This window comes from Protopterus annectens, chromosome 11.part0, assembly GCF_019279795.1.
Source record: "Protopterus annectens isolate FY-2018-M chromosome 11.part0, PAN1.0, whole genome shotgun sequence".
Classification (NCBI taxonomy): Eukaryota; Metazoa; Chordata; order Ceratodontiformes; family Protopteridae; genus Protopterus; species Protopterus annectens.
In genome coordinates this window covers 720676422-720701496 of record NC_056745.1, presented here as the reverse complement: position 1 = coordinate 720701496, position 25075 = coordinate 720676422, and the positions used below count along the sequence as shown (strand labels likewise).

General features: G+C 38.2%; 1 protein-coding gene across 5 annotated transcripts in view; it reads left to right on the top strand.

Annotated features, from left to right (window-relative positions):
- Positions 1-25075, top strand: part of ADA2 (adenosine deaminase 2) — an 823901-nt gene that overhangs the window by 443929 nt on the left and 354897 nt on the right. For all 5 annotated transcript variants that reach the window (XM_044088185.1, XM_044088184.1, XM_044088186.1 and 2 more), the window contains one exon: positions 16881-16971. In XM_044088185.1, coding sequence (XP_043944120.1) covers positions 16881-16971 — 91 coding nt within the window. The remainder of the gene's footprint in view (positions 1-16880; positions 16972-25075) is intronic.

Below are 25075 nucleotides of genomic sequence, written 5' to 3'. Positions count from 1 at the left end.
GTAGAAGCAGACGCTTCAACCCCCATGGAAAGCGGCAATTCAGGGGGGGTGATGAAAGCAGTTTCAGAACTGTGACCAGAAGGAGAAACACCCTGTTCCAAAGGAATAGGAGTGATCAACTCCGCACCAACCAGCGTGGTGTCAGATGGGGCTGGATTTCGAACAAGGTCATCAGCCAATGAAATACAATCTGTTCTCCTTGGCCAAACAAACACTCCCCCTGTTGAGAAATCTCGATAATCACGTTGTAATTTCTTATGTTTAGTTTGCTGCAATCTAGCAGAATACATGTCAACCTGAGTATAGATAGAGTCCAACCTCTTCAGGCACGATTCATCACGGAAACTGTCTCGGATCTCTCCATTAAGTTTAATCACTTGAGATCGCAAATCATTCTCAATAGGTGTAAAAAAATCTATGATTAGTTGTATATATTTGTAACTAGTTTCCATATTAATCTCCTGCCATTTCTTGAGTAAGGCAGGATGATTCTCTCCATAGGTAGGCATGCAGAGCACTCACATCCCCGTAGGGATGAGTCGAAAATGTAAACAAGCCTCCATGTGTTTACGTTGCCATATGAGGCATTGTAACTTGAACAAATCATTTTCAAGTTGTCTACTAAGCGAGTTAAAATGTTCGATGTTGTCAATATCATTATTAGATGTCGATGTATGCAGCTGTAATTCCAGAGCCAATAAAGGGTTACTGGTATAGTTGGTAATGTTAGTCCATCTATTAACATTCAGACCTGCCCTCGGATCCGGATTATAGTCAAGTTCCACATCAATGTTGGCCATCCCGTGTGGTAGAGCAGTTAATATGCAGCAAAAAAAGTATATGGTAAAAGTAATAAACTGCTCAAACCCAAAGAAGCTGGTCGTCACAAAGAATATATATGGAGAACAACAAACACGTCCAGCTCCACCACGAATGTAAAGAATGTAGACAAAGCAAAGTTCTTCACTGGAAAAGCTTTTATTTCACAGACAAAAATAGGATAAGCGCTTTCGCGTATAAAAATATACGCTTCTTCAGATCTTAACATACAGTGGAGTTTAGCAAGTTTATATATTCAAGCAGAAACCCTCAATTATTTTCAACAGACAATCAAACCATCCCTAATTAAATCATTTTTCAATTAAACTAACAAACCTCCCTTCCAGATTGCTCAGCTTACAATCAGTATGTAGGACCTTAGTTCAATAAATGCAACTTTAAATAGTCATAAAAAACGTAACATTTAAAACCAACATAAAAATTAAAAAATAAATAAAAAATAATAAATAAAAAATAAAAAATAGAAATAAAACATATAGAGACATAACCAAATATAAAATTCATGACTATTCCTTATGAAATGTCCCTAATATAAATAATAATAACTTGACAATACTTGAATTAATGCCACACAGGTAAGCTACTGGATAGGAACATCTGGGAGGTCTACCTACATGGATTCTTTAGGATCAAAGAAGCCATAAAATGAGGAGATGAGAAAATCTTGCACTGGACCTTCACATACTGCATATGAATTAAAATGCTCTTTTCTCCATGCCAAGAGTTAATTAAATATACAAAATTTAGATCAGGTGATTGTGGCATACATAAGGCAAAAAATTGTGTGAATATTTTAGGTTCCGATAAAGTCTTTAACAGTTGTTTAAAGGAGACAAATACACTTAAACAGAAAATAGTAAACATTTTTGGAAGTTAATACATCCCTCGCAGAGTAATGTAATAGGTTTAGTTAACATATCCCACATAATCAATCAAAACCGTATTCACGTTCTCTCCTTACTGTTTGGACTACACAACATTTTGTATCTCCATCCATGTAATCACAGACAATCCCCCAGTCAATCCTTTCTCTCCTGTCTCTCTGTCACTCTCTTTCTCTCCCAGCCAAACTTATTACACTCAAGCATCTCCCACCAAGATCAAAGCTACTACTACTATGATCTTATAATCTAGATCATAACTACTTCTTTCCTCCACACCACATTAATGTTACCATTTCTTAATTTATCCCAAGCCCATTTTCATTGTGAATCATCATTTCCCAATCTAAATTCTTCTCCATCCACCCAGCAGTTTCCTCAAACCTCCTCCATAACTGTGGTCTTTCTTCACCAAAACACTCATCTGCTCTAGTACCCCTTATATACAACTGTACAACAGACTTCTTCACATGCACCAGTGATCATAGCACACATAATACAGTTTATAACCCTTGCACTCTCTAGAGCCTCACATAACGTCTATGTCAAACACTTTCTAAGTTAAACACTTACCTTCCCCAGGTAATACAGTACTATAGACAATGAAACTCTCACATACTTTCACTTCCACATAGCTACAAACTTATTTTCCACTGCATCCTTCCACTTTCTCAGGTATAAGCTACTTACCATCAAGCCTGCCCTCCTGAAATTACTACTACACCAAAAATCAAAACCAAGCATATAATTCCTCACCACTGTTACCCCTTTCCTTCTAAAACTATGTGAAGATATCCACCCAAACCCTGGAACTTATTGTCACAGTTCGCTAATATAAACCCTATTGGTCTCACTGCTCCTGGACCCTTAAACCAAATTAAAGCCTCTAACTTACACATTTACAGTGTTAACTTATATAGTATGTGTAATAAACTCCTTACATTTTGTGCAGGATTAGCTCATTATTCCCCTGACATTAGGTTAGCCACTGAAACATGGCTAAAACAAGAAATGAATGATGAAATCTTCCCACCAGGATATAACATACTCAGATCAAACAGGACACAAAAAGGGAGATAGTGTAGCTGTCATCTTTTAAAATACCATACAAATCCCTACTTCTACTGCTAATCACTATACAATTAAAATGTTGAAATTCTCATCTCTTCTGTCAAGCTAAATAGACAACAAAAGACCTTCTGTATAATTGCTATATACATACTCCCAGGCACTAACAGTAACACCGCTGAGGAATTCTTCTATTGGTTATCTGCAAACGTTCTCCAAGAGACAATTATTTTAACATCAATTGCCAAACAGTAAATAGTAACTCAACAAATAACTCTATCAACCTGTATGGCCTTAACCAACTCATCTCTACTCCAACTAGTTGTAACAAGAATACAAAAATGCATTCTATCCTAGACTGGACCCTAACTAGTTCTCCAAATAAAATTATATCAAGTGGTTACCACTCGTTAATGATCATCTACTTCCCTTTATTATCAGAAATCGTGACAAATAAATGTAATACCTCTACAAACAAAGCAAGAAATCTTTCTAATTTCAATAAAGACACATTCATTTATAACCTTAAACTTTCCAACTGGAAACCCTTATACATTCTACCATTAGGTGACTCAGTTGCCCTATGTAATACTTCTAAGTACCCTAAACAAACTGGGTTCTTAGAAAAAAATGGATTAAATATGACCCAGCATCCTGGTTTACAGACAAAACAAATGATGAACAGAATCAAACCTTCTAACCTATAAATAACTCAAAAATTCCTCAAAACACAAAATGATAATAAAAATCTGAACCAGCTGTATTTAAAGTATTGAATATTGTAAAACGGATAAAGGGATTGGCAATGGGATCTTTAGAAATGGGAAAGAGCTAATTGCATAGAAATAAATGCAATTTATGGGAACAATTCATGCATAATAATGTTCAGAAGGAGGAGTTAAGTTTAAGGGAAGCAGGAATTGAGTGATTTATGTAATGCTGGATTAAATGAGAGTTGCTGTAAAGAAAGAAAGTGTTTATGCAATGTATGTAAATGGAAAAAATGTAAATTATGTTTTCCCTTTTATATTAATGTATGTGTATCTATGTTTAAAGTGATGATTTAATAAAGGTGTTTAATAAACACAAAATAAAGAATCACATGAAGGTATACTATACAAACCTCCAGAACTCCAACTCAAGAAACCCCAAACTCTCAACTTCAACACAGACAATCACCCAAGAAGCCAGTCATCTCGAGTCAGACTTTTCCTTCAACCCTGCCCCCACCTTTTCCATCCAAAATCTACTAACTCAGTTAAATCCTACAACCCTGGCTCCCAGCATCTTACCCACAGAATATATTAAACAGCAGCCAATACCCCAGCATACCTAATCTACATACAGATAAATTTCACCATAGAAGAAAGCTACATACACACATTATGAGAAACAATCATATATTCTACCCCTGCATAAAGGTGGGAATTCAACTAGCCTCTCAAACTATCGACCCATAGTCATCTTATCATCTCTTTCAAAAGTTCTGGAAAAATGTATACAATCATAACTCCTTCAATTCCTCATGGATATTAATCTCCTATTCCTTACACAATATGGCATTTTCCCATACTACAAGACCACTACTGCCTTACTCAGTTTTAAATCAACCATAAACCATCACAGAAACATATGTAACTCTATCTGTGAAGTCTTCTTGGATCTGTAAAAAGCCTTTGACACAGTATCACACACAAAACTTTTTTGAAAACGCTCCTCTCTTGATCTTGAATCCTCATCCCTCACATGGTTCAGTAGTTACCTGTCTAACTGATCTCAGGAAATAAAATGAAAAAGTACCTTCACATCCTTTCTCCCAGTCTCACTCATTCCTTGGACCCTTTGTCTTAATTAAATTTATAAGTGATCTACATATAGCCAGCAAGCGTACCAGCAAAGTGCAATATGCTAACTACTATATATTGATTTACTTTGGCAGTAACCTGGAAAAACAGCAGATAGTCAGGAATCCCTCACTTGTATAGAAACCTGGCTCAATATCTCTGAACCTCTGCTAAATCCAAAAAAAAAAATCCAGATTAATATTATTCACCCCAAACATCTATCTGAGCAGAAAATCCTATTTGTTTTGACCTTGTCAGACAATAACAGCATCAAACTTGTATCATAGGTTTATACTAGGCTAGCTGCCCTTGCAGGCCATTTTAAGCTTAGCCATTTTTTTTTCTTGTGCAAAATATAACCTATCCCATGTGGTTATAAACTGGCCTTACCCATCACTTGGTGGATAATTATATATTGTCTCTAATAAGAATAACTGGGATCATACCATGGATAATTTGAAGGGACCTGTGCATGGGATAAAGAATTTAGGAGCTGTCTCTATCCCACAAGAACTTCCAGGTGTCATCAATATTGAACATATGAAGTTACAAAAGACAACAGAAACTTGGAGTGCTCTAAAAAGTAAAGCCTAACTTGACCAACATTGCCAGAAAACCCATAGCTGCAACTCTCCTACTACTACCCCTCTTCTATGCTGCTCCCATTCTGAGTAATCCTCATCCATCACTGTCTGGCACTTACATAACTATTTTGCTTTGAATTAACTCATACCTTATCTCCAGCCCAGCTTCTTATCACACATAAGCTAATCTACAGGCCATAACAATGTCATACTAGTCAACATACTTCAGACTTACTCCCCAAGTCGAGCACATTATTCCTCTGACAAGAGTTTCCTGCAGATAACCAAGTCTAACAATACTGCAGGTGATTCCTTGCACTCCTATTATGTCTCTACAGTATGGAATTTGCTACCTGTAACAGACAAATCAGCAATATAAAATCCTTTAAATCTCAACTCAAACAACATCTGCTGGGCTTCTGGTTTTGCTTTTGCTCTACTCCAGATACAAACACTTTCCCACTGTTATACTAATAACTACTTTTCCTCTCTCTCTCTCTCTCTCTCTCTCTCTCTCTCTCTCTCTCTCTGTCTCTAACCTCCATTTGCCTGTCCCAGCTAAACTGTCTCTCACTTTCTGTCTACACTCCCCTTCTTCTCACTACTACCTTTACTCCCACAGTAGCATTATTTTACATATTGCTTGTCTGAATTGCTACCTTTAACTAACGTGATGTCCTGTATGTACTGATGAAATCACAGTGTCATACAGAGTCATAATCTGTATATAATGCATATCCGTATTGTATATATTTAATTTTGATGTCTAATTCCATTACTGTACATTTTATCCTTGTTGTGTAATCCCATTTCTGTGCAAACTTATTACATATTGTGTTTTGCCTTTATTCTTGTTGCTGGAGCTTTTCTCCCTGGGTCTCCACTGAATGTATCTATATGTGCCCAGTTGGACTATCCTGGTAAACAAATGTTAATAAATAAATAAATAGTTATTATTGTTAATAGTGGTAGGGTGTGTAAATGTTGGTCTGTTAATGGTTTTGATCACACTGTTAGTTTTGTTTTCCATTGTACAGAGTAACACATACCTTGTATAAGTTATCTGGTAGTCTACAAACACTTTTTTCAGTTGCTTAAATGAAAATCACTTTGCTGTTTTGAATGTAATTTTACATGCAGAGTCAGGCATTTTTTTTTATAGTCTGGATGTAGAATGAAGGAAGATATAAACTGCCCTTGTATTTGTTTTTATTTGACAACATTTATATATTCCCAAATATAACACATAATAAACATTAACAATTGTTTATATGTAGTTTAAATACTTTTTGACAACATTCATTTAAAAGTAATATTCTTTTCAGTATTTTCTTAGTTAAATATGGATTGGATGTAGTCTTGTCCATATTAGATTTGTCTAAATCCAGACTAGTATTTTAAGGTTTCTCACTAGTCTGGTGAGAGATTATATATCTGCCCATTTATCTTGTATGTTTTCATGATTCTTCCAGTTAACTTCATTGTGTATAACTTGTCCCTTGTAGTTTTAACACACTGAAAAAGAATATATGTAATAGGTTAGCATGACTGTATCACATTAAGTTTCAGTACTTTCTAACCTGGGTTATCTGATGTTTTTCTGTAGGGAATGTAGGGTTGCCACCTTTTTAAATGCCCAAAGTGGGACATTTTTGGTACAAACATCAGATTTTGCAGGCAAAAACATACCCACTGCCAGTACAAAGGACAGAACTTCCATTTTTTGCCTAAATAAAAGGTTATTCTTGTAGCATTTTAGTTGCTTATTCTGTTTCTTATAACATTTAGGTGTTTCAGATACAGAATAACTGTTTATGCAACTATTGCATAAAATAAAGGAAATAATTATTCCTAAAATCTCAGGACAATTCCCATTTTTACACTTTTTTAGCAAGACACAACTGCCCAAAGAGGGACTGTCCCTCGCAAAGTGGGACAGGTGGTAACCCTAAGGGAATGTCCTTATCAGCAGTATTCAGTACCATGGAGATTTCAACACTCAAGATGCTTTAAGTATTATAATTCAAAAATTTAAACTGGAAGTTTCAGAAACTAGTAAAGGAAAATAAAATCGGAGTTTCAGACATTTAGAGGCTTGACAGACTCTGGTTTCTGACATTTAGAGACTTTGAACAGCTCCAACCACATTACAGCTATTCTGTATTTCAGCAACTATAGGTGTAGCATTGCTAATCTGACTTGATGGTCTACATTATGTTATGTAATGTTTTATTCATCAGTGAGTGTTGTATTCTTTTGAGGCAAGAATATCCTCCATGTTACATAGATAGATAGTTATATAGTCCTTCAAATGTCACTGTAAATTATTGATAACAGCAAAACATCTTAGTGGCATTTGGATTTGAAGTAGTTTAAAGTGTTTGTTGATAACCCTTAGAAACCTGATGAGATCTGTTCAGCTGGATATCAGAGCATGTATCTTTAAATATTGCTATTCTCTGCTTTTTCTTCTTTGTTGAAACATTGCACTGCCATCATTTATCAAGAAGTTAAACCTATTCTTGTCACTCTAAGCATGATACTGCATTTAGTTAGGGTAAGACAAGCATTATATGATGTTCGACTCAGCAGGCTGAAGAAGGATAGAGTCATGGTCAGCTGCCAATCATGGACCAGGATCTGTCAGATCATACATGCACTGAAGTCATTGCACCAACAGTACCACTATGACCCCAACATAGTCCGTGTGGGTGTAAATGATATGAGATGTACCTCCTTGGACAATATGAAGGAAGGTATGGTAGAGCTCTCAGGCTATGTGTTACAGGCCAATATGAGCCTAGAATTGAACAGTATTCTATTTTCTCCAAGGATAATATCAAAATAGCAATAGGATATAATTGGCTTAGTATATGGTGTCACTCCAAGGGGATACAACATTTGTCTGCCTGGGAGGATATGGTAGACAGACCGCACTGCTTTGCCAGGGATGGCCTGCACCTGTCCCCTATCCCCATCCCTAGGTTTTTGAATATTGGCTAAAACCTTGCTCACCTCATAGCACCTTTTTAGGCAGTACCAACCTGATAAACCTATCAAAATAGCCAAACTGACTTAGAATAATTTAAAGACGTTATTGCTCAATATCAAAGTCTAAACAGGAAACTCTACTTTGTCCAAGCTCTCCTCATCCTGTAGACTATAGACAGATGTACAGTTACATAGACTTGGTTTAAGGCCACAGCCTCCATGGCAGTGGAAGACTATAACACTTTCCACATGTTTAGAGCAGTTACTATAGAGGTAGGGTTTAAGGTGGAGGAGTCTTAATTTACATCAAACATGTGCACACCACAAGGCTGGTCAAAAGGGTATGACACACTTGAGCTTCTCCATGTCCAACTTATAAAAAGTAAAAACTCCTACAGTATATCCTTGCAAGCTATAGATCCCCTTCCCTGACCCAGGAAGCCTATACCTCTTGAATGAACTGGAGACACTCACCATTCAACCTAATAGAATATTCATGGGAGACTTTAATTAACCCAGCATTAACCCATGCTGACTAAGGTTTGATTGATGTTTTTCAAGTTTAATTTCCACAAAATATGTAAGGGAAGTAGATCCAAATTACTGTACTTAGTATCTTTTTGGTGTTTTCAGTACTTTATTGCTTACTTAATTGAATTTTAAATATCCTTTTTACAGTTTGTTGAGTTACACTTGCTGCCTTTATGTCTGAACACTCGTCATGTTTTGTAAAGCATCTGTTTGCATCCCATTTTAAAAAATCTAAGTATTTTTTCTCTGTGTTCTTGGACTTTATTACTTCTTTTTGAATTAAACTACAGCTTAGGTAAAATATCTACTGTTACGTTATTTCTTGGTTTACACTTGGACTAGAAAGCCAAGTGAAAATGTATTTTAATATAACAAAAGTTGTAAAAGTCAGCAAAACAATGGAATGTCACTGGAAAATCACTTCTGTTGGCAAGATGGGACAATTATCTAACAAACATGTAAAGAAACTGTGTAGCTAATAGAGCCTCCATTTTGTTAGACTGAGTCTTCTCCTTTGTAAATTCATTACGTAACATTAAAGTACATTTTTCATTTGGTTTTCTAGTCTAAGTGTAAAGTTGATAAGGGCAGCAGTGGTTATTTGATAGATTGGGCAGTTTGTGTCCTGATGTAACCAATGCTATTTAAGGCTGTGATCTTACTTGCTATTTCACTTTTACCACTTAGCTTTAAACAATGGGTAGCGATGCTCTGTGCAGCACTGCACGATGCTATATTTGACAGAGACTTTTTCACTTTTGAGTTCTGCCTTAGGATCCTTAGTTAAGTCCTCCACCCAGCTGTAGCTGTATAAACCACAGAATTAAGCAGTGAACCATTGTCGCATGTCAAGGGGAATTTCATACGCAGGCCAGATAAATTATTTTTGCTACGTACTTGGTGTGGCGCTCAAACCAAGTTTTCTTTATCCACACTTAGTATATGTCAAATCAATACATTACTTATGAGCCGAAACACTCTTCCTCATCAGGCTCCTTGTGTGGAAACTTAGATTGTGCTTTCAGAAGATAGAGCTCCAGTAAATTAATTCCAAACCTTCTAGATGCTACCCCCAATTTTTTAGCCACATTAGTAAGCATCTGGAGCCATGGATTTGTACTTCTCATCTGCCTCTGAGCCAACAGGAGTATATGGACATTCTGAGACAATGTAATTATGAAATATCTAATGCTTGCTGGCAACTACCTAATGGCAAGCAAACTGACACAGTGAGTGAGATGTCTAGTTATATAGTGCTATTGGAGGCACAAATATCACAAATAGCCACTACAGATGGCAAGCAGGTTATCAATACCACACTAAAAAAAATCACATACAATACAGACCAATCACCTAGATCTACATATGCTGAGGGTCTTAAAAGTAATCTACCTAAACCATAAAGGCTTCCTAATGCAATATAAGGAACAAGTACCCTCATCATTCTACACAGACTTTAAAACAAACAGCATAGACAGAAGCCATTGTGAAACACACACCTAAGAGTCACATTGATTCAGTTCAAAAGCCCATAAGGCAATACTACTGACAGTCCGATATCCTAGTCATAGGTGACCACATAATGAGACGTACTGATGTACCACTCACCTGGCTGTGCAAGGAGAAGGTCACAGTTAGTTGCTGTGATAGGATTTGCCACCTCACACATGCACTCAAGTTACACCACAAGCCCACATATGGAAGAGAGACATGATGGAGTTCTCAGAATATGTGTCTGAGGCAAGTATTAACCTATCTTTGAGCAGTCATCTACCTTCACCAAGAATGATGCCACAATTTGAGCAAAAGATTGTTGACTTCAATAGTTGGCTTAGCTTTAGTGTCATTCAAAGGGGGTACAATGTTTATTAGCCTTGGAACAGAGATTATACAGTCCTGTTTTGCCTGGATGTTCTGCACATCACCCCTCAAGGCTTTCTTATATTAGTCAAAACCTTGTTGAACCCCATAGTGCCTTTTTTAGGCAATGTCAGTATTTTAAAGCATCCACCATAACTAAACAATCCAGACAGCATTAAGGTATCGCTGCTTTACACTAGGAGTCTAAAAAAACAAAAAAATCCACACCGTGCAAGTTCTAATTACCCTGGAAAACTGCTTATGCATTGTCACAACAGACCTGGTACAAAACCTATAAATTCACCCCATCAGTGCAAGGCTTCAATTTTTATCATTCATACAGGCCCACCAAATTAGAGGAATACACCAAAGGCAGTGGTGTCTATATTCTTAAAAAGATTTCACCATCACACTTGATAGACAAGGTAATGACGTTGAGCTCCTCCATATGTCCATCTTACTATAAAAAACATTATCACATCATAGCTATATACAGGACCCCCTCTATACCCCCCACAGCCCATGCCCTCTGCCAAACCAGTATAGAGCCCATGTGTATTAATCCAAACACCATTTTCCTAGGAGACTTCAATAATCCCATCCATAAACTGGGAAACTTATACATTTTCAAACATGCATTCACAGAGAATTCTGGACTTCCATCAATACAACCCCAGGACCAGTTAGTTTATATCTCAACTAGGGGTGATAAAATCATGGACTTGGTCCTTACTAATATCAGGCAGCTCTGCTCCTCATCAATTGTCAAATTGAGCCATATGTCAGTCACATTCACCATAGAACCGAGGTCTGAAACATCCTCCAATATCTCAGTATTCAAAGACTGTGTGAAGGCTGATTTACTAAAACTGTGTAAACAAAAAAAAGATTTCATCACCACACTTGTTAGACAAGATAATGATGCTGAGCTCCTCCATGACTCTCTTACTATGAAAAAAAAAACATTATCACATCGTAGCTAAATACAGGACCACTTCTATATCCGCCTCAGCCCATAACCTCTGCCTAACCAGTGTGGAGTCTCTGTGTATTAAACCATACACCATTTTCCTAGGAGACTTCAGCAATCCCCTCCATAAACTGGGAAACCTAGAAAACTCCATTTGCAGAATCCTTTATTGCTACATTCTCTGCACATGTAAATAGTTGAATAGATGCATCTGTCCCCCTCAGAAATACATGCAATGGCAAATTCAATAAAAAACTGTGGTGAAACCCAAATAATATAACAAGCTCTACAATGAAATAAAAAAGAAAAGATATTGCACACAAAACTAAATCTAACTCTCAAAAAGCCAAAGAACCCTTGCTAAACTAAGCAAGGAATTCTGAACCTTTATCAAATCAACCAAAGTCAAATATGAGGTAAGTATAGCCACCCAGATGAAGGAAAACCACAAATCCTTTTTTGACTGTTTTAGAAACCTCAGAAGCAATGCCCAGCACTGCATAGAGCAAATAGTAAATTATCCCACCTACTCAGACCCACAGGACATAGGCAATCTATTAGCGAATACATTTGGCTGAAACCTCACCTACTCAGGTTCCACAGTTAACCTCTGGGACATCCTACCATAGACTAAGCTTCTTTCTTCTCAGGTCTTAACCTTTTGAAGGAATCCACTGCTTGGCCCTAGACTGCCAACCTAAGCAACTTGGTTCCAAGCTCAAGCTAATTACTAGCAATTCCTGTGCCCCTTACTTACAGATTACACAAATCTTCTTACTCCTGCCCAGCTCTGCCTGTTTTGCTGTAAAAATAGGTATAGGTTTTATCTGTTCATCCTCTATAAAAGGTAACTTAAAATAATTTTTTTCTGCCATGGGAACTGGTAACTTCCCTTCCTCTTCTTCAGTAGTTACCCTGCTTTATTTACCCTTAGAATCCTACTGCTGTTTCTGACTGGTTATCTGCTTTGGCATTGCAGGGAAAAGTTTGAAAACTTCAAGGTGGGAGCAAACATTGCTTCACTGACACTTCAAAAAGGGAGACAGATAGTAACCTTAAGGACAACCAGAGGGAGATGCAATGCACAACATCATCATGGGAAGGTAGCTACAACACAAGTTTCTCCATCCTTCTACTGCAGCATATGGATGTAGCTAAAGAAAACTTACACTCACTCCCTCCTATTAGATAAGGCAAGGAAAAGCTGAAACGTCATCTGCTTGGAGGAAAGTATGTTTCCTGGGTATGACGTGCAAATAAGGGGACTAGCAAGGCTTGGAAATGGGTATTCTGAATTTATTAGAAGCTAATTTTGGTTATGCTAGTATAAAATGTGCAAGTTAAAGCTGAAGGCTTTTTTGTTCCCTTTATTAATAAAAAGTGCCCTAAGAAAGAAAAAAATGGCATGTGATTTAAAAGAGTAAAATCCCATGACTGGAGGAACTCCCTGGTCAACCTCAGTAAGAAGCTGAGATCCCTCATAAAATCCTCCAAAGCTAGTTACAAAAACAAAATTGCCACTGACTCTAAAGACAACCACAAAGCATTCTATAGCTATGTCAAGAATCTAAATGGGAACACTCAGATCTGCTCTGAGTTACAGCACAATGGCACTAAATATACAGAACCAACTGATATTGTCAACATCCTAGCAGATAGGTTCAGTGCTAACTTTACCCCCTCTCACTCCCTAGGGGGCCCATCTCTATACCGGAAGAATGCAAAGTTCCTATAATCACAGCTGCACAGGTAAAAAAACACACTCTCCAAAGCCAAGAACACAGCATCCATGGGACCTGACAATATCCCAGGCTGCGTTCTACACGAACTACAGAATGAACTGGCACCCTACCTAAGTACCATGTTCAATCATAGCCTTATCTCAGGCTTTGTACCCACTGAATGGCGCACTGCAACGGTTATCCCACTCCACAAAGGGGGAGCCACGACGGACTCCGGGAACTACCGCCCCATTAGCCTGATGAGCCTGGTCTGCAAGGCCATGGAACGTATCATCATGGAACTCATCAACATTGGTAATCTCCAAACTCTGGACCCTACCCAGTTTGGATTTGTAAAAGGCAGATCATGTCTCCTAAACCTGATTGACTTCTTTGAAGCAGTCACCAAAGCCATAGATGAGGGTAAAATGGTTCACATAGCTTATCTAGATCTCGCCAAGGCTTTTGACACCATCCCCCACTCTGGAATTATAGATAAGCTCACTAAACTAGGTATAAATCCCTATGTCACAAGATGGGTTGCCAACTGGCTCATCGACAGAACCCACACTGTGAAAGTAGCGGATTCCAAATCCAACATCAGACCAGTGACAAGTGGAGTACCACAGAGTTCAGTCCTGGGTCCTCTCCTGTTTGTTTTCTACATCTCTGAGGTGCAGGCCAACATGGAATGTCTTTGGCTAACAAAGTTTGCAGATGACTGCAAACTAGGAGCCATAATCGAAACTCCAAATGATGTGGACAAACTACAAAAGGGCCTCACTGAGACAGATACCTGGTGTCAAAGCCATGGCCTGAAGCTCAATGCCAAAAAGTGTATTGTCATCCCCTTTGGTAAAAACTCTGTACCCATGAACTACCGCATAGCTGGTAGTCTACTTAATGCCGAAAATGTGATAAGAGACCTTGGGACACAGGTGGACAGTAGTCTCTTCTTTGATAATCACATCGCCACAGTGGTCAGGAAATCCTTCTACGTGGCTCATCTCATCACAAAAGGATTCTCATCCAGAAAAAAAGAGGTAATTGTTCCCCTCTACTCATCACTCATTAGACCCATTATAGAGTACAATGCCCCTTTTGGTGTGTACCTCACAAGACATCTACAACAACTGGAAAGACCACAGAAATACCTCACAAAGAGGATTACTGGCCTCAAACAGATGCCCTATGCAGACCGTCTCAAACAACTACAGCTTTACTCCATCGCATATCACCTACTCAGGGGTGATCTCTGCCTAACATACAAAGCTATGTCAAACCCAGAGCTGTTGGACATGCTCCACTTAAAGAAATCCCAATCCCTCCGAGCTACACACTCTAGGGACCTAAACCTTAACACCACAATAAACAGAACATGCTAGAGGGATAGATTCCTGTCCCAGAGACTTCCCATACTCTGGAACAGACTACCTATCTAAGTCAAACAGAGCTCCTCATTAGCACTCCTCAGGAAAAATCTTGATGATTGGATGGGAAATGGGAAATTCACCCCGGGGATCACTTCTGTGGCTCTGCTCGACAGGGGCACAGGAAAATAATTTTCTTGGGTGGCGAAAGCCAGGGTACATTTTTTGGCCAGGCATGTATGGGCCCTAGGGCCGATAGCCTAGTACCTACCTATGAACCTATGAACCTATGAAGGGCCTGTGTTATCAAATGTTCATAACCTCCCCCAAGGTGCTGCTCACTTTACCCAGAGAAGAAAAATTAAAACTTTTGTTTGGCAAACTTTGGTGAAGGCTTTACTGATACAAAGGGTATTGAAGAAGTGCATCATATTCAATTTTTAGTAACTATTTGAAAATATTATCTGTTTCTATATCTTATCTAACAGATGGCACCTAATGAGTCATGCTATCCCCAGAATATGATCCTAAGGACCTGATGTGGAATCCATGTCATTTGTGACATCAAAGATGAATATAAAACCTAATGTGTCACTGAAAGTGATAAGGACTGTAGTAATATTTTGGTCCAATGTGTAAACTGCCAATAAATACTGTGCAAGTGAATTTGTAAGTACAGAGTTAAATAAATTAACAGGAGAGATGGATGTGCTTAAGAAAACGTGTATCAGATAAAAAGACGAAATGAGAAAAACAGTGAGAATACATTGTAATAGTCATAAAGACAAAAAGGAGACCTGTGAGGTGCACCAAAAATATGGTGGAGTTGAAAATCAAGCCCATGGACTAGCGGTGTCTGAGATGAAGCTTTTTTCTGCTTTCATTCACTTTTGTACAACCTGTGCTAGAAAGCATCACTTTTACAAAACTTTGTAAAAGGTAGGACAAGTGTTCTCAAATGAATCTGATTGTTGAAATGTGAACATGAGCTGTTTTATGGTTTCAAGTGTAAGAAGATAATAGAATGAAGTATGAGAGCAATCAGAGGCATAGAGGCAAGAGTACAAATCATACTATTGACAAGGAATGATGAAAAATAGTAAGCAAAGCACAATTTTAACTAGACAGATGTAGAGCATTCTAATGCATTTGAGTTAAAAGTTACTGAAAAAAGAGTTGTTTGTGCAGATTATTAACAGGGTACCAACTAAAGTCATTGGATCAAATAGTGCTGATATTTGATTGTAAAAAGTATGACATTTTGTTTTAAATTGTAGCATGTACGACCACCATTTTTCTATATTTTAGGTCATTTGTCTTGTGAGAAGATAGAAATGATAAAAAATATCACATTGTCCTAGCAAAGAGTGTAACATGTACAGCAACAATTGTGCAATTATAGAGACATTTTTAACATTATATAGAGACATAGTAATGATATCTCTCATGGTTGTGCTTGTTTATTTGCAGGCTTAGTGAGTTTATTAGGGAAAAAAAAAATCACTTAAAATAAATTCCACTGAAGTTCCAGAGAAATATTCTCCTGAGAATGTACCAATAACTGCTGGGAGTAGAACTAAGTAGGATCTGCAGAGAAGAGAAAGCTTAGATATTCTATCCCCTTTAAAAGTTTACTACTTTTTAGATACTGTACATTTCGGTGGTACAGCGGTAGCGTTGTTGCCTCACAGCAAGAGGTTCTCCTGTTTGATTCTCGGCTGGAGTGCCTTCTGTGTGGAGTCTGCATGTTCTCCCCGTGGTTGAGTGGCCTCTGAAAGACATGCGTGAATGAGCGTGCCTTCGCTGAAGGTTGGGCGTCGGGCTGGCAACTTGGCACCATAAAAAAAAAATCGACTGCCAATCATTAGCAGACCGGAGTTCTGCTGTGGCGACCCCTAACTGGGAAAAGACAAACAAGATACTGTACATTTCATTTGCACTTCATGTGATCTAACTGGAATCTATTTAATCCCTTGTTATGAACACATATATTCCTAGTCCGTATGTGTACCCCTTTTCTGAACCAGTATCACTTGCCTTTCTGGAGTATCTCCCTCAAGCACTAGAGTTTGCATAACCTATATAAATTGAAATTAGTAGCTGAACACACATGCACATATACACAGACACTCATACATGCAAACATATGTGTATGCAAATTATGTATATAATGTGACAATTAAATAATTTTAATTTTCGTTTACCTTACTTCTTTTTCAGATTCTCAGATGTTTACATAATCAAGGAAACAGTAAATATGGCCATGAATCTTTCGAGAAAGTTCCCAGATACATTTGCAGGATTTGATTTGGTATGGCATAGTTCTTTTAAATGTTTAAGTGCACTTTCTTGGATGCAAAATGATGTCCAAATACTTCGTTTTCAAGCTTCCATTGGTTCCAAGACTAAAATGGCTGACTGCTTGTGTAATGTAAAATACCAAGGTGTTAATTACCCCAAGCTCTAATTACAACTCATACAACTAGCCAGTGCTGATTTTTTTTTTTTGTGATTAGAAATGCTAATGATATTCTTAAGAGCTCAGAAAAATAACAGTGGATACTGTTTGAAAAGTGACTAAAAGAAGAATTAGATAAGCAATGCTGATAATCCATTTAACATTTCAGAGAAATAACAATGGATAACTGTAAAACCCAAATCAACGTATAACTGTAGCTTCAGATTCAGAACAGAGGTGGTAGAGATTGCAATGAAATGAGAGCCCAAGCAGGGCATAGAAACCACATGAAAATGTTATAAGACACTACAACTATAAAGTGCCTTCACTTACTTAATTTCAGATAGAGGACAAACAGAAAAGGAAGCACACAAAACTGGTTTTAAATGGAACTGCAGAATTTTAAATGTAGTTTAAATGCACTTCTCTGCATGCAAAATGCAATCCAAATGCTTTGTTTTGAAGCTTCCAATTTTCTAGCAGTCCCAAGGTGAGCAGTGGTCTTGCTGAATCTCTATGCAAGCAAAATAGTAGGTGAATACAGAACCCTGTGCTCCCAACTGGTCATTAAGAAGAGGCCTAAAAGGCCACCATATAAGTCAGTCTACAGCTGTTGGAATGTCCTTGGTAGGCATGGAAGAACCCCTCTTGCTAGTCTCAGAGGAGGGTGCAGGTCTGACTGGGATGCCTGTCCCCTTGGTGATGTGTTTGACTTGCGATGGTTTGCTTCTATGGAAAATCCTGTTAAAAAAAAAACAGAAAGTTAAACTTTGATCTTCCTCTGTCCCAGTTACTTCAGACAGGAATGATTTAATGGGCTTAACTCAGGATGTAGTTCAGGCACTTCACCCCTTTCATTCTGATTTTATGGGTACAAGAAAATGAATTATTTTCGGAAGAATCACAGTATAATGAACAGGGAATGATTCTGAAGAACAACTTCTGTTTTCTCTCCACATATGACTTATTCACATTTTGAGAATGTTTCTTCTGATAGTATCTTAGAAGAATTTTATTTTTCTAAAACCATATCCAGAAAGAACCAGTCATTTCAATGGGAATGTAATTGCATTCTAATGTCTTTGAAACACTCTTCTTTTCCTCCTGTACTTTCAGCTTTGGAGGGTGTTTTGTTATTACAGCCTGTAACATGCCTGACAGTCACCCTGCAACCCCTAAGAATACAGATAAAGTGTATAAGTTTTATTTTCTGCTACAATCATTTTTAGAATTCTTAATTGCCAAGCTCACGTGTTAAATTTTTTGCAGTTATCATTTGAGAATATGAGGAACATTATAACCACACAAATCTTCTCTGACTGCGCTTATTGCTTCAATGTCTCAAGTGACCAAACACTCCTTGAAGTGTGCTTATTATTCATCTGATGCCTCTGCCAGAGCAGCTGCTACTAGACATTTACCTGAGGATTTTGAAGCTAAAATGCTGAATTCTTCTTTGTTTAGAGAGGTTGTTTTTAAGCCATCTGTTGCTGAGATTCTTTAAAAGTGTATTGAGAAATGAAAACTGATTCAAAAGGTGACTCAGTTGTTCCAGCCTTCTTTTTCCAAGTTTGTTAAAGGTTTTACAACTACCTCAGCATCTTTTTTATACAAAACAAAATACACAGATCCAGCAAAATTCTGGCATGCAGATGTTCAAAATCAAGGGCAAGAAGGCTCCAAAAAGAAGGGGAGTCACCAATAAACCAGGAGAGTCCTACAAGTCTGATTGACTACCTACAACCTCTCCCCTACAGACAATCAAGTTTGCCCTTATTTCTGGATCTCCATTTCTCTCTCTTAGCAACAGTTCTTCCCTCCTTTAGGAACTCTTTATCATCATCCAGATCTAACTTCTCTATTTTCCCTACCTTTCAGCATTTGCTGGCTTTTGGGGTAATAGAAGATGTCCCTCTGCCTCTCTCTCTCCCTCTGTCCATCTCTCTCTTGCAGGGAACAGTTTTATTCTAGGATGTTTCTGGTATCAAAGAAAAACTCTACAGAGGCCAGTCCTGGGGCATTTAATTCTATTCTCTCTCAGTTTATGGAAGTTCTAATTTCTAAAGGCTATCTCATCATGTCACCAGGTGGTAATCACCATTACTTATTCGTTTCCCTTTCAGGTTTTCTGTAACCTTTGATTTAAAGATGTTTATCATCACAATCCTATAACCACAGTGCTCATTTGTTAACATTCTATTGTTTTCTGTGTCTGGATTACACTTTCTGTTTTCTGCGTTACCCTTTAGGTTATCCTCTACACCAAGAGTGGGGTATTGTATCGAATGCCTTGGCCAGGTCAGCATAGGCGGAATACAGAATTTTCCTGTCATCCATAGCCTTGGTAACCCTCTTCAAGATGTCTACCAGGTTGAGTAGGCAAAACCTTTATTTACAAAGCCAAATTGGGATGGGGAAGACCATTGAAGCCCTCCATTCATCTGGCATGTGAGCTGTTTTGAGGCTGTAGATAAAGAGTGCCTCAAATGGTCCTGCTAGGTAATGTTTTAGGTTATTTAGGCATCCTGGGATATTGTCAGGGGCCCATTGAAGCAGTGTGTTTGTCCTTAGCAATATCTGCCGGGACCTGGTCCTTGTTGATAGTTGGGAAGGGTATGCTAGACAGGATTTCACAGGAGGTTGTGGGGAAGTAGTGGGGGCTGAAGTTAGAGCTAAATTTATCGGCCAGTATGTTGACTATATCATCCTGATTGGTGAAGGTCGGGCCATTTAAGACCAGTTTTGCACACTGCTGATTGCTACTGTTAAGGTTCCTGACATAGCTGAAGAAGACCTTGTGTTTGATCTTAGCTGGGAGGCTATCCTGACATCATAATTGGATTTATTGGACTTTATTAGACCTCTTGGTTTCTTTTTTACTAAAATCAGAGAGTTCTTGTCTAAACGAGAGTTGCTATTTCTGATTTTGGCCATAACTTCTTTTGCTACATACCATGTTAGGATAAGAATTCCACCAGTGGGATTTGTTTTTGGTGTTAGATTTCAGCTTAATTCTAGTAGGTGTGGCAGCCTCATTGCAGCCATTTACATGTCTTTTACAGGGTTTCGGTGAATAATTCTGCATAGGTAGCTGTGTTCTTGTAGTTTGGGTAAGAAGTGCATTTTGACAAAGTACCACTTAACAGGATGTAGTTTGCTTTAGAATAGTTCCAAAGTGTTACAGGTTTAGTTGGGGTTTCCAGATTGATTTTTATTTCAAAGGAAACATATTTGTAATTTGGCCTCAACAATGCTGATGTGACACAGGGGAGGGTGCAATGCTCTGCCATGTTGGTGAGTAACAGGTCCAGTATGTTTGATCCTTTGGTTATAGTGCACAGTCCAGGGTGTTTGTGTTGATAAAGTCCAGGAAATGTGTCTGTGATTTAGAAGCAGTGCACATTTCCCAGTCTATAGAGGGGTAGATAAAGTCTCCCATGAATAGGATATTTAGTTGGATGGTGAGCATGTCTAGTAGGTCTAGGTAAGAGTTGTGAGCTTTGTTGGTCATATAAGGTGACCTGTATCTGGCCAGGACATGGTAAAGAACCTTGTTTATGGAGACTTGGATGTGGATGAACCCCAGGGCATCAACCTGTTTAAGCAAGCTGGAGTTGCATTTGTTGCTAACATAGATCAAGACACCTCCACCTTTGGCCTTTGTCTGTGCTGGTGTTGGCCTAAATGTGTAGAAGGCACTGCAGTCTTACATTGCTCAAATACTTTCTGCAACTTTAAACCAAACCTTGGTAACATCACAGATGTCTACATTCTCCAGAGTCAGGAGAGCTTGTAGGGTGTGGAGTTTCTTGTTTACGTTCCTAGCATTGAGCAGTAGCACCTTAATGTTGCTTTGAGGGCTTTTTGCTATGTTGGTAGTTTTGTCATTTTGACATTGCCTAAAAAAGACACTAAGGGGGAGGATAACATTTTAGCCAACATATAAAAGCCGGGGGGGGGGGGGGGCAGTTGCAAACCATACTTAGCAAAACAATGTGGTCTGTTAACCATGTTCTCCCATGCTGATAGATATTGGATCCCCCTGGAGTGACACTAGAAACTAAGCCAATTATTAAAATCAATCTGTTTCTGTTCATACTGTGGCATTAGCCTTGCTGAAGGTAGAATATTGCTTAGTTCAAGACATGTACCTGTCTGTGACACATATGCAGAGACATCCATAATGTCTCTTTTCATATAGTCCAATGAGGTATGTCTCAGGTCATTTACCCACACATGGACTATGATAGAATCATATTGATACCTGTGGTGCATGACTTGAGTGCATGCATGATATTCCAGATCCTAGTCCCAGATAGGCAGCTAACCATTACCTTTCTTTGTCCATTCTGGTGAGTTGGGCTTCTGTGTGTCATACAACAGAATCCCCCAGCGTTTGCTTGTCTTATGGGCTTTGTTCTTGGGGGATTATTGGGTGTAGACTTGTGTGTGGTGTTAGGTTTTGCTTTTGGTGTGTGCTTTATTGATTGCTGAGGATAGGTGTTGCCGCTTGATGGCTTAGGAGATCTTTGAGGTTTGGAAAGGTTTCTTTTAAGTACCTCAGCATAAGAAGGTATATGCATGAGGAGAATAGTATGTGTGAAGGAGGCAGTGTGTGTGTTCTTGACCATCTTGTTAAGTGACATTTTTGCTTCCAAAGACATTATGTGTATACTTCTCTAACATACTCTATTAGTTTCTTTAAGGATTACAAGGTTGTCTGAGTACAGGAGACAATTGCTACACTGTCTCATGATGCCCATATCCACCAAGATGACCACAAAGACATTAGGAAGTTGCATATCCATATCGTCATGACCTGTAGTAGGGTCGGGTTATTAAAGTTTAGGGACTTGGTTTTACAGGGCCACCCTGAGTGGTGTCTAGGGTTAAGGTTAGATGTTAGATAGTGCTATGATCTGGTATTAGTGTTGTTCAATGTGCTGACTACCTACCTTGAGCTAACTTCATGCAAAACTTTTCTGTGTTACAGGTTAAAGTCTAAAATGTTATCTTTATAGGTAATTTTTTTGCCACTATACAGGGTACTGCTAACTGCCACTATGCAGTGATTAGCACCACACAAATGTGCTTAATGTATAGTAGACATAAAAAAAGCTGAAAACAAACTCCAGTTCCCCATGGAGTACTTCCCAGCTCAGAGAGACTAGGTAAACACCTTTTGCCACAAGATGGATGCTCCTGTAATTTCTTAATCTAGAAGAACAGACAGAGTAGTTCTCAAGTGTAGATTAACACCAATCAACTAAGTTCCTAAAAACCCACTAGCTGATGAAATTATCTCATTTAACTCATCCCTATGTGTTTCCCAACTTGAGCAGACGATGCTATCTTCCTTTCTACTGTCACTAAAATTGCAGTCCCAGTCTTCTTAATGTAAAAAAAAAAAAAAAAAAAACGTTGGTTAGCCAAATGCGAAAAGGTGCCAACTAGCTACAGCAAGTAATTGTCATTTTAACCTCCCCATGTTTTTCCTAGACTAGACAGACCAGGTTACCTTTCTACTGCCACAAGAATAGCAGTCCAAGTCTTTTTAATGTAAAAACACACTTTAGTTAGCCAAAAGGGTATAGGTAGCAGGAATAAATCTAACACACACATGTTAAAACAATTTCAAAGTACACCAACAGTCTAAGGGGTGGGCCTTCCTAGTTTCATTGGCCAGTACCCACTACAGGAAGAGCTTGTAGGGACAGGTATACAGAAGTTTAGACTAGGAAGAACTTCCTTCCCAGTAGGAGTGGGTAGCTCAAAAGCCAGCAAGTTTAAAAGCACAACTGGAAAAGGGTGGGTAGGTGAGAAGTTTCAGAAGAGAGACAGTAAAAATGCAATAAAATGAGAACCCATTCAAAATGATTTAAACACCCAGGCAAAGCACAGAAACCACTTGAGAATACTATACTGTAAAGCACTGCAGCAATAAACATGCCTTAACTTACTAGCTTTAACATGCCTTCACTTAATAGATATAAAATAAGCACAACAGGAAATACACAAAACTAATTTAAGTGGTAAGATAAGTGCAGTATTTTAAATGTTTAAGTGCACTTTCTTGGATGCAAAATGATGTCCAAATACTTCGTTTTCAAGCTTCCATTGGTTCCAAGACTAAAATAGCTGACTGCTTGTGTAATGTAAAATACCAAGGTGTTAATTACCCCAAGCTCTAATTACAACTCATACAACTAGCCAGTGCTGATTTTTTTTGTGATTAGAAATGCTAATGATATTCTTAAGAGCTCAGAAAAATAACAATGGATACTGTTTGAAAAGTGACTAAAAGAAGAATTAGATAAGCAATGCTGATAATCCATTTAACATTTCAGAGAAATAACAATGGATAACTGTAAAACCCAAATCAACGTATAACTGTAGCTTCAGATTCAGAACAGAGGTGGTAGAGATTGCAATGAAATGAGAGCCCAAGCAGGGCATAGAAACCACATGAAAATGTTATAAGACACTACAACTATACAGTGCCTTCACTTACTTAATTTCAGATAGAGGACAAACACAAAAGGAAGCACACAAAACTGGTTTTAAATGGAACTGCAGAATTTTAAATGTAGTTTAAATGCACTTCTCTGCATGCAAAATGCAATCCAAATGCTTTGTTTTGAAGCTTCCAATTTTCTAGCAGTCCCAAGGTGAGCAGTGGTCTTGCTGAATCTCTATGCAAGCAAAATAGTAGGTAAATACAGAACCCTGTGCTCCCAACTGGTCATTAAGAAGAGGCCTAAAAGGCCACCATATAAGTCAGTCTACAGCTGTTGGAATGTCCTTAGTAGGCATGGAAGAACCCCTCTTGCTAGTCTCAGAGGAGGGTGCAGATCTGACTGGGATGCCTGTCCCCTTGGTGATGTGTTTGACTTGCGATGGTTTGCTTCTATGGAAAATCCTGTTAAAAAAAAACAGAAAGTTAAACTTTGATCTTCCTCTGTCCCAGTTACTTCAGACAGGAATGATTTAATGGGCTTAACTCAGGATGTAGTTCAGGCACTTCACCCCTTTCATTCTGATTTTATGGGTACAAGAAAAATGAATTATTTTTCGGAAGAATCACAGTATAATGAACAGGGAATGATTCTGAAGAACAACTTCTGTTTTCTCTCCACATATGACTTATTCACATTTTGAGGAGAATGTTTCTTCTGATAGTATCTTAGAAGAATTTTATTTTTCTAAAACCATATCCAGAAAGAACCAGTCATTTCAATGGGAATGTAATTGCATTCTAATGTCTTTGAAACACTCTTCTTTTCCTCCTGTACTTTCAGCTTTGGAGGGTGTTTTGTTATTACAGCCTGTAACATGCCTGACAGTCACCCTGCAACCCCTAAGAATACAGATAAAGTGTATAAGTTTTATTTTCTGCTACAATCATTTTTAGAATTCTTAATTGCCAAGCTCATGTGTTAAATTTTTTGCAGGCATCATTTGAGAATATGAGGAACATTATAACCACACAAATCTTCTCTGACTGCGCTTATTGCTTCAATGTCTCAAGTGACCAAACACTCCTTGAAGTGTGCTTATTATTCATCTGATGCCTCTGCCAGAGCAGCTGCTACTAGACATTTACCTGAGGATTTTGAAGCTAAAATGCTGAATTCTTCTTTGTTTAGAGAGGTTGTTTTTAAGCCATCTGTTACTGAGATTCTTTAAAAGTGTATTGAGAAATGAAAACTGATTCAAAAGGTGACTCAGTTGTTCCAGCCTTCTTTTTCCAAGTTTGTTAAAGGTTTTACAACTACCTCAGCATCTTTTTTATACAAAACAAAATACACAGATCCAGCAAAATTCTGGCATGCAGATGTTCAAAATCAAGGGCAAGAAGGCTCCAAAAAGAAGGGGAGTCACCAATAAACCAGGAGAGTCCTACAAGTCTGATTGACTACCTACAACCTCTCCCCTACAGACAATCAAGTTTGCCCTT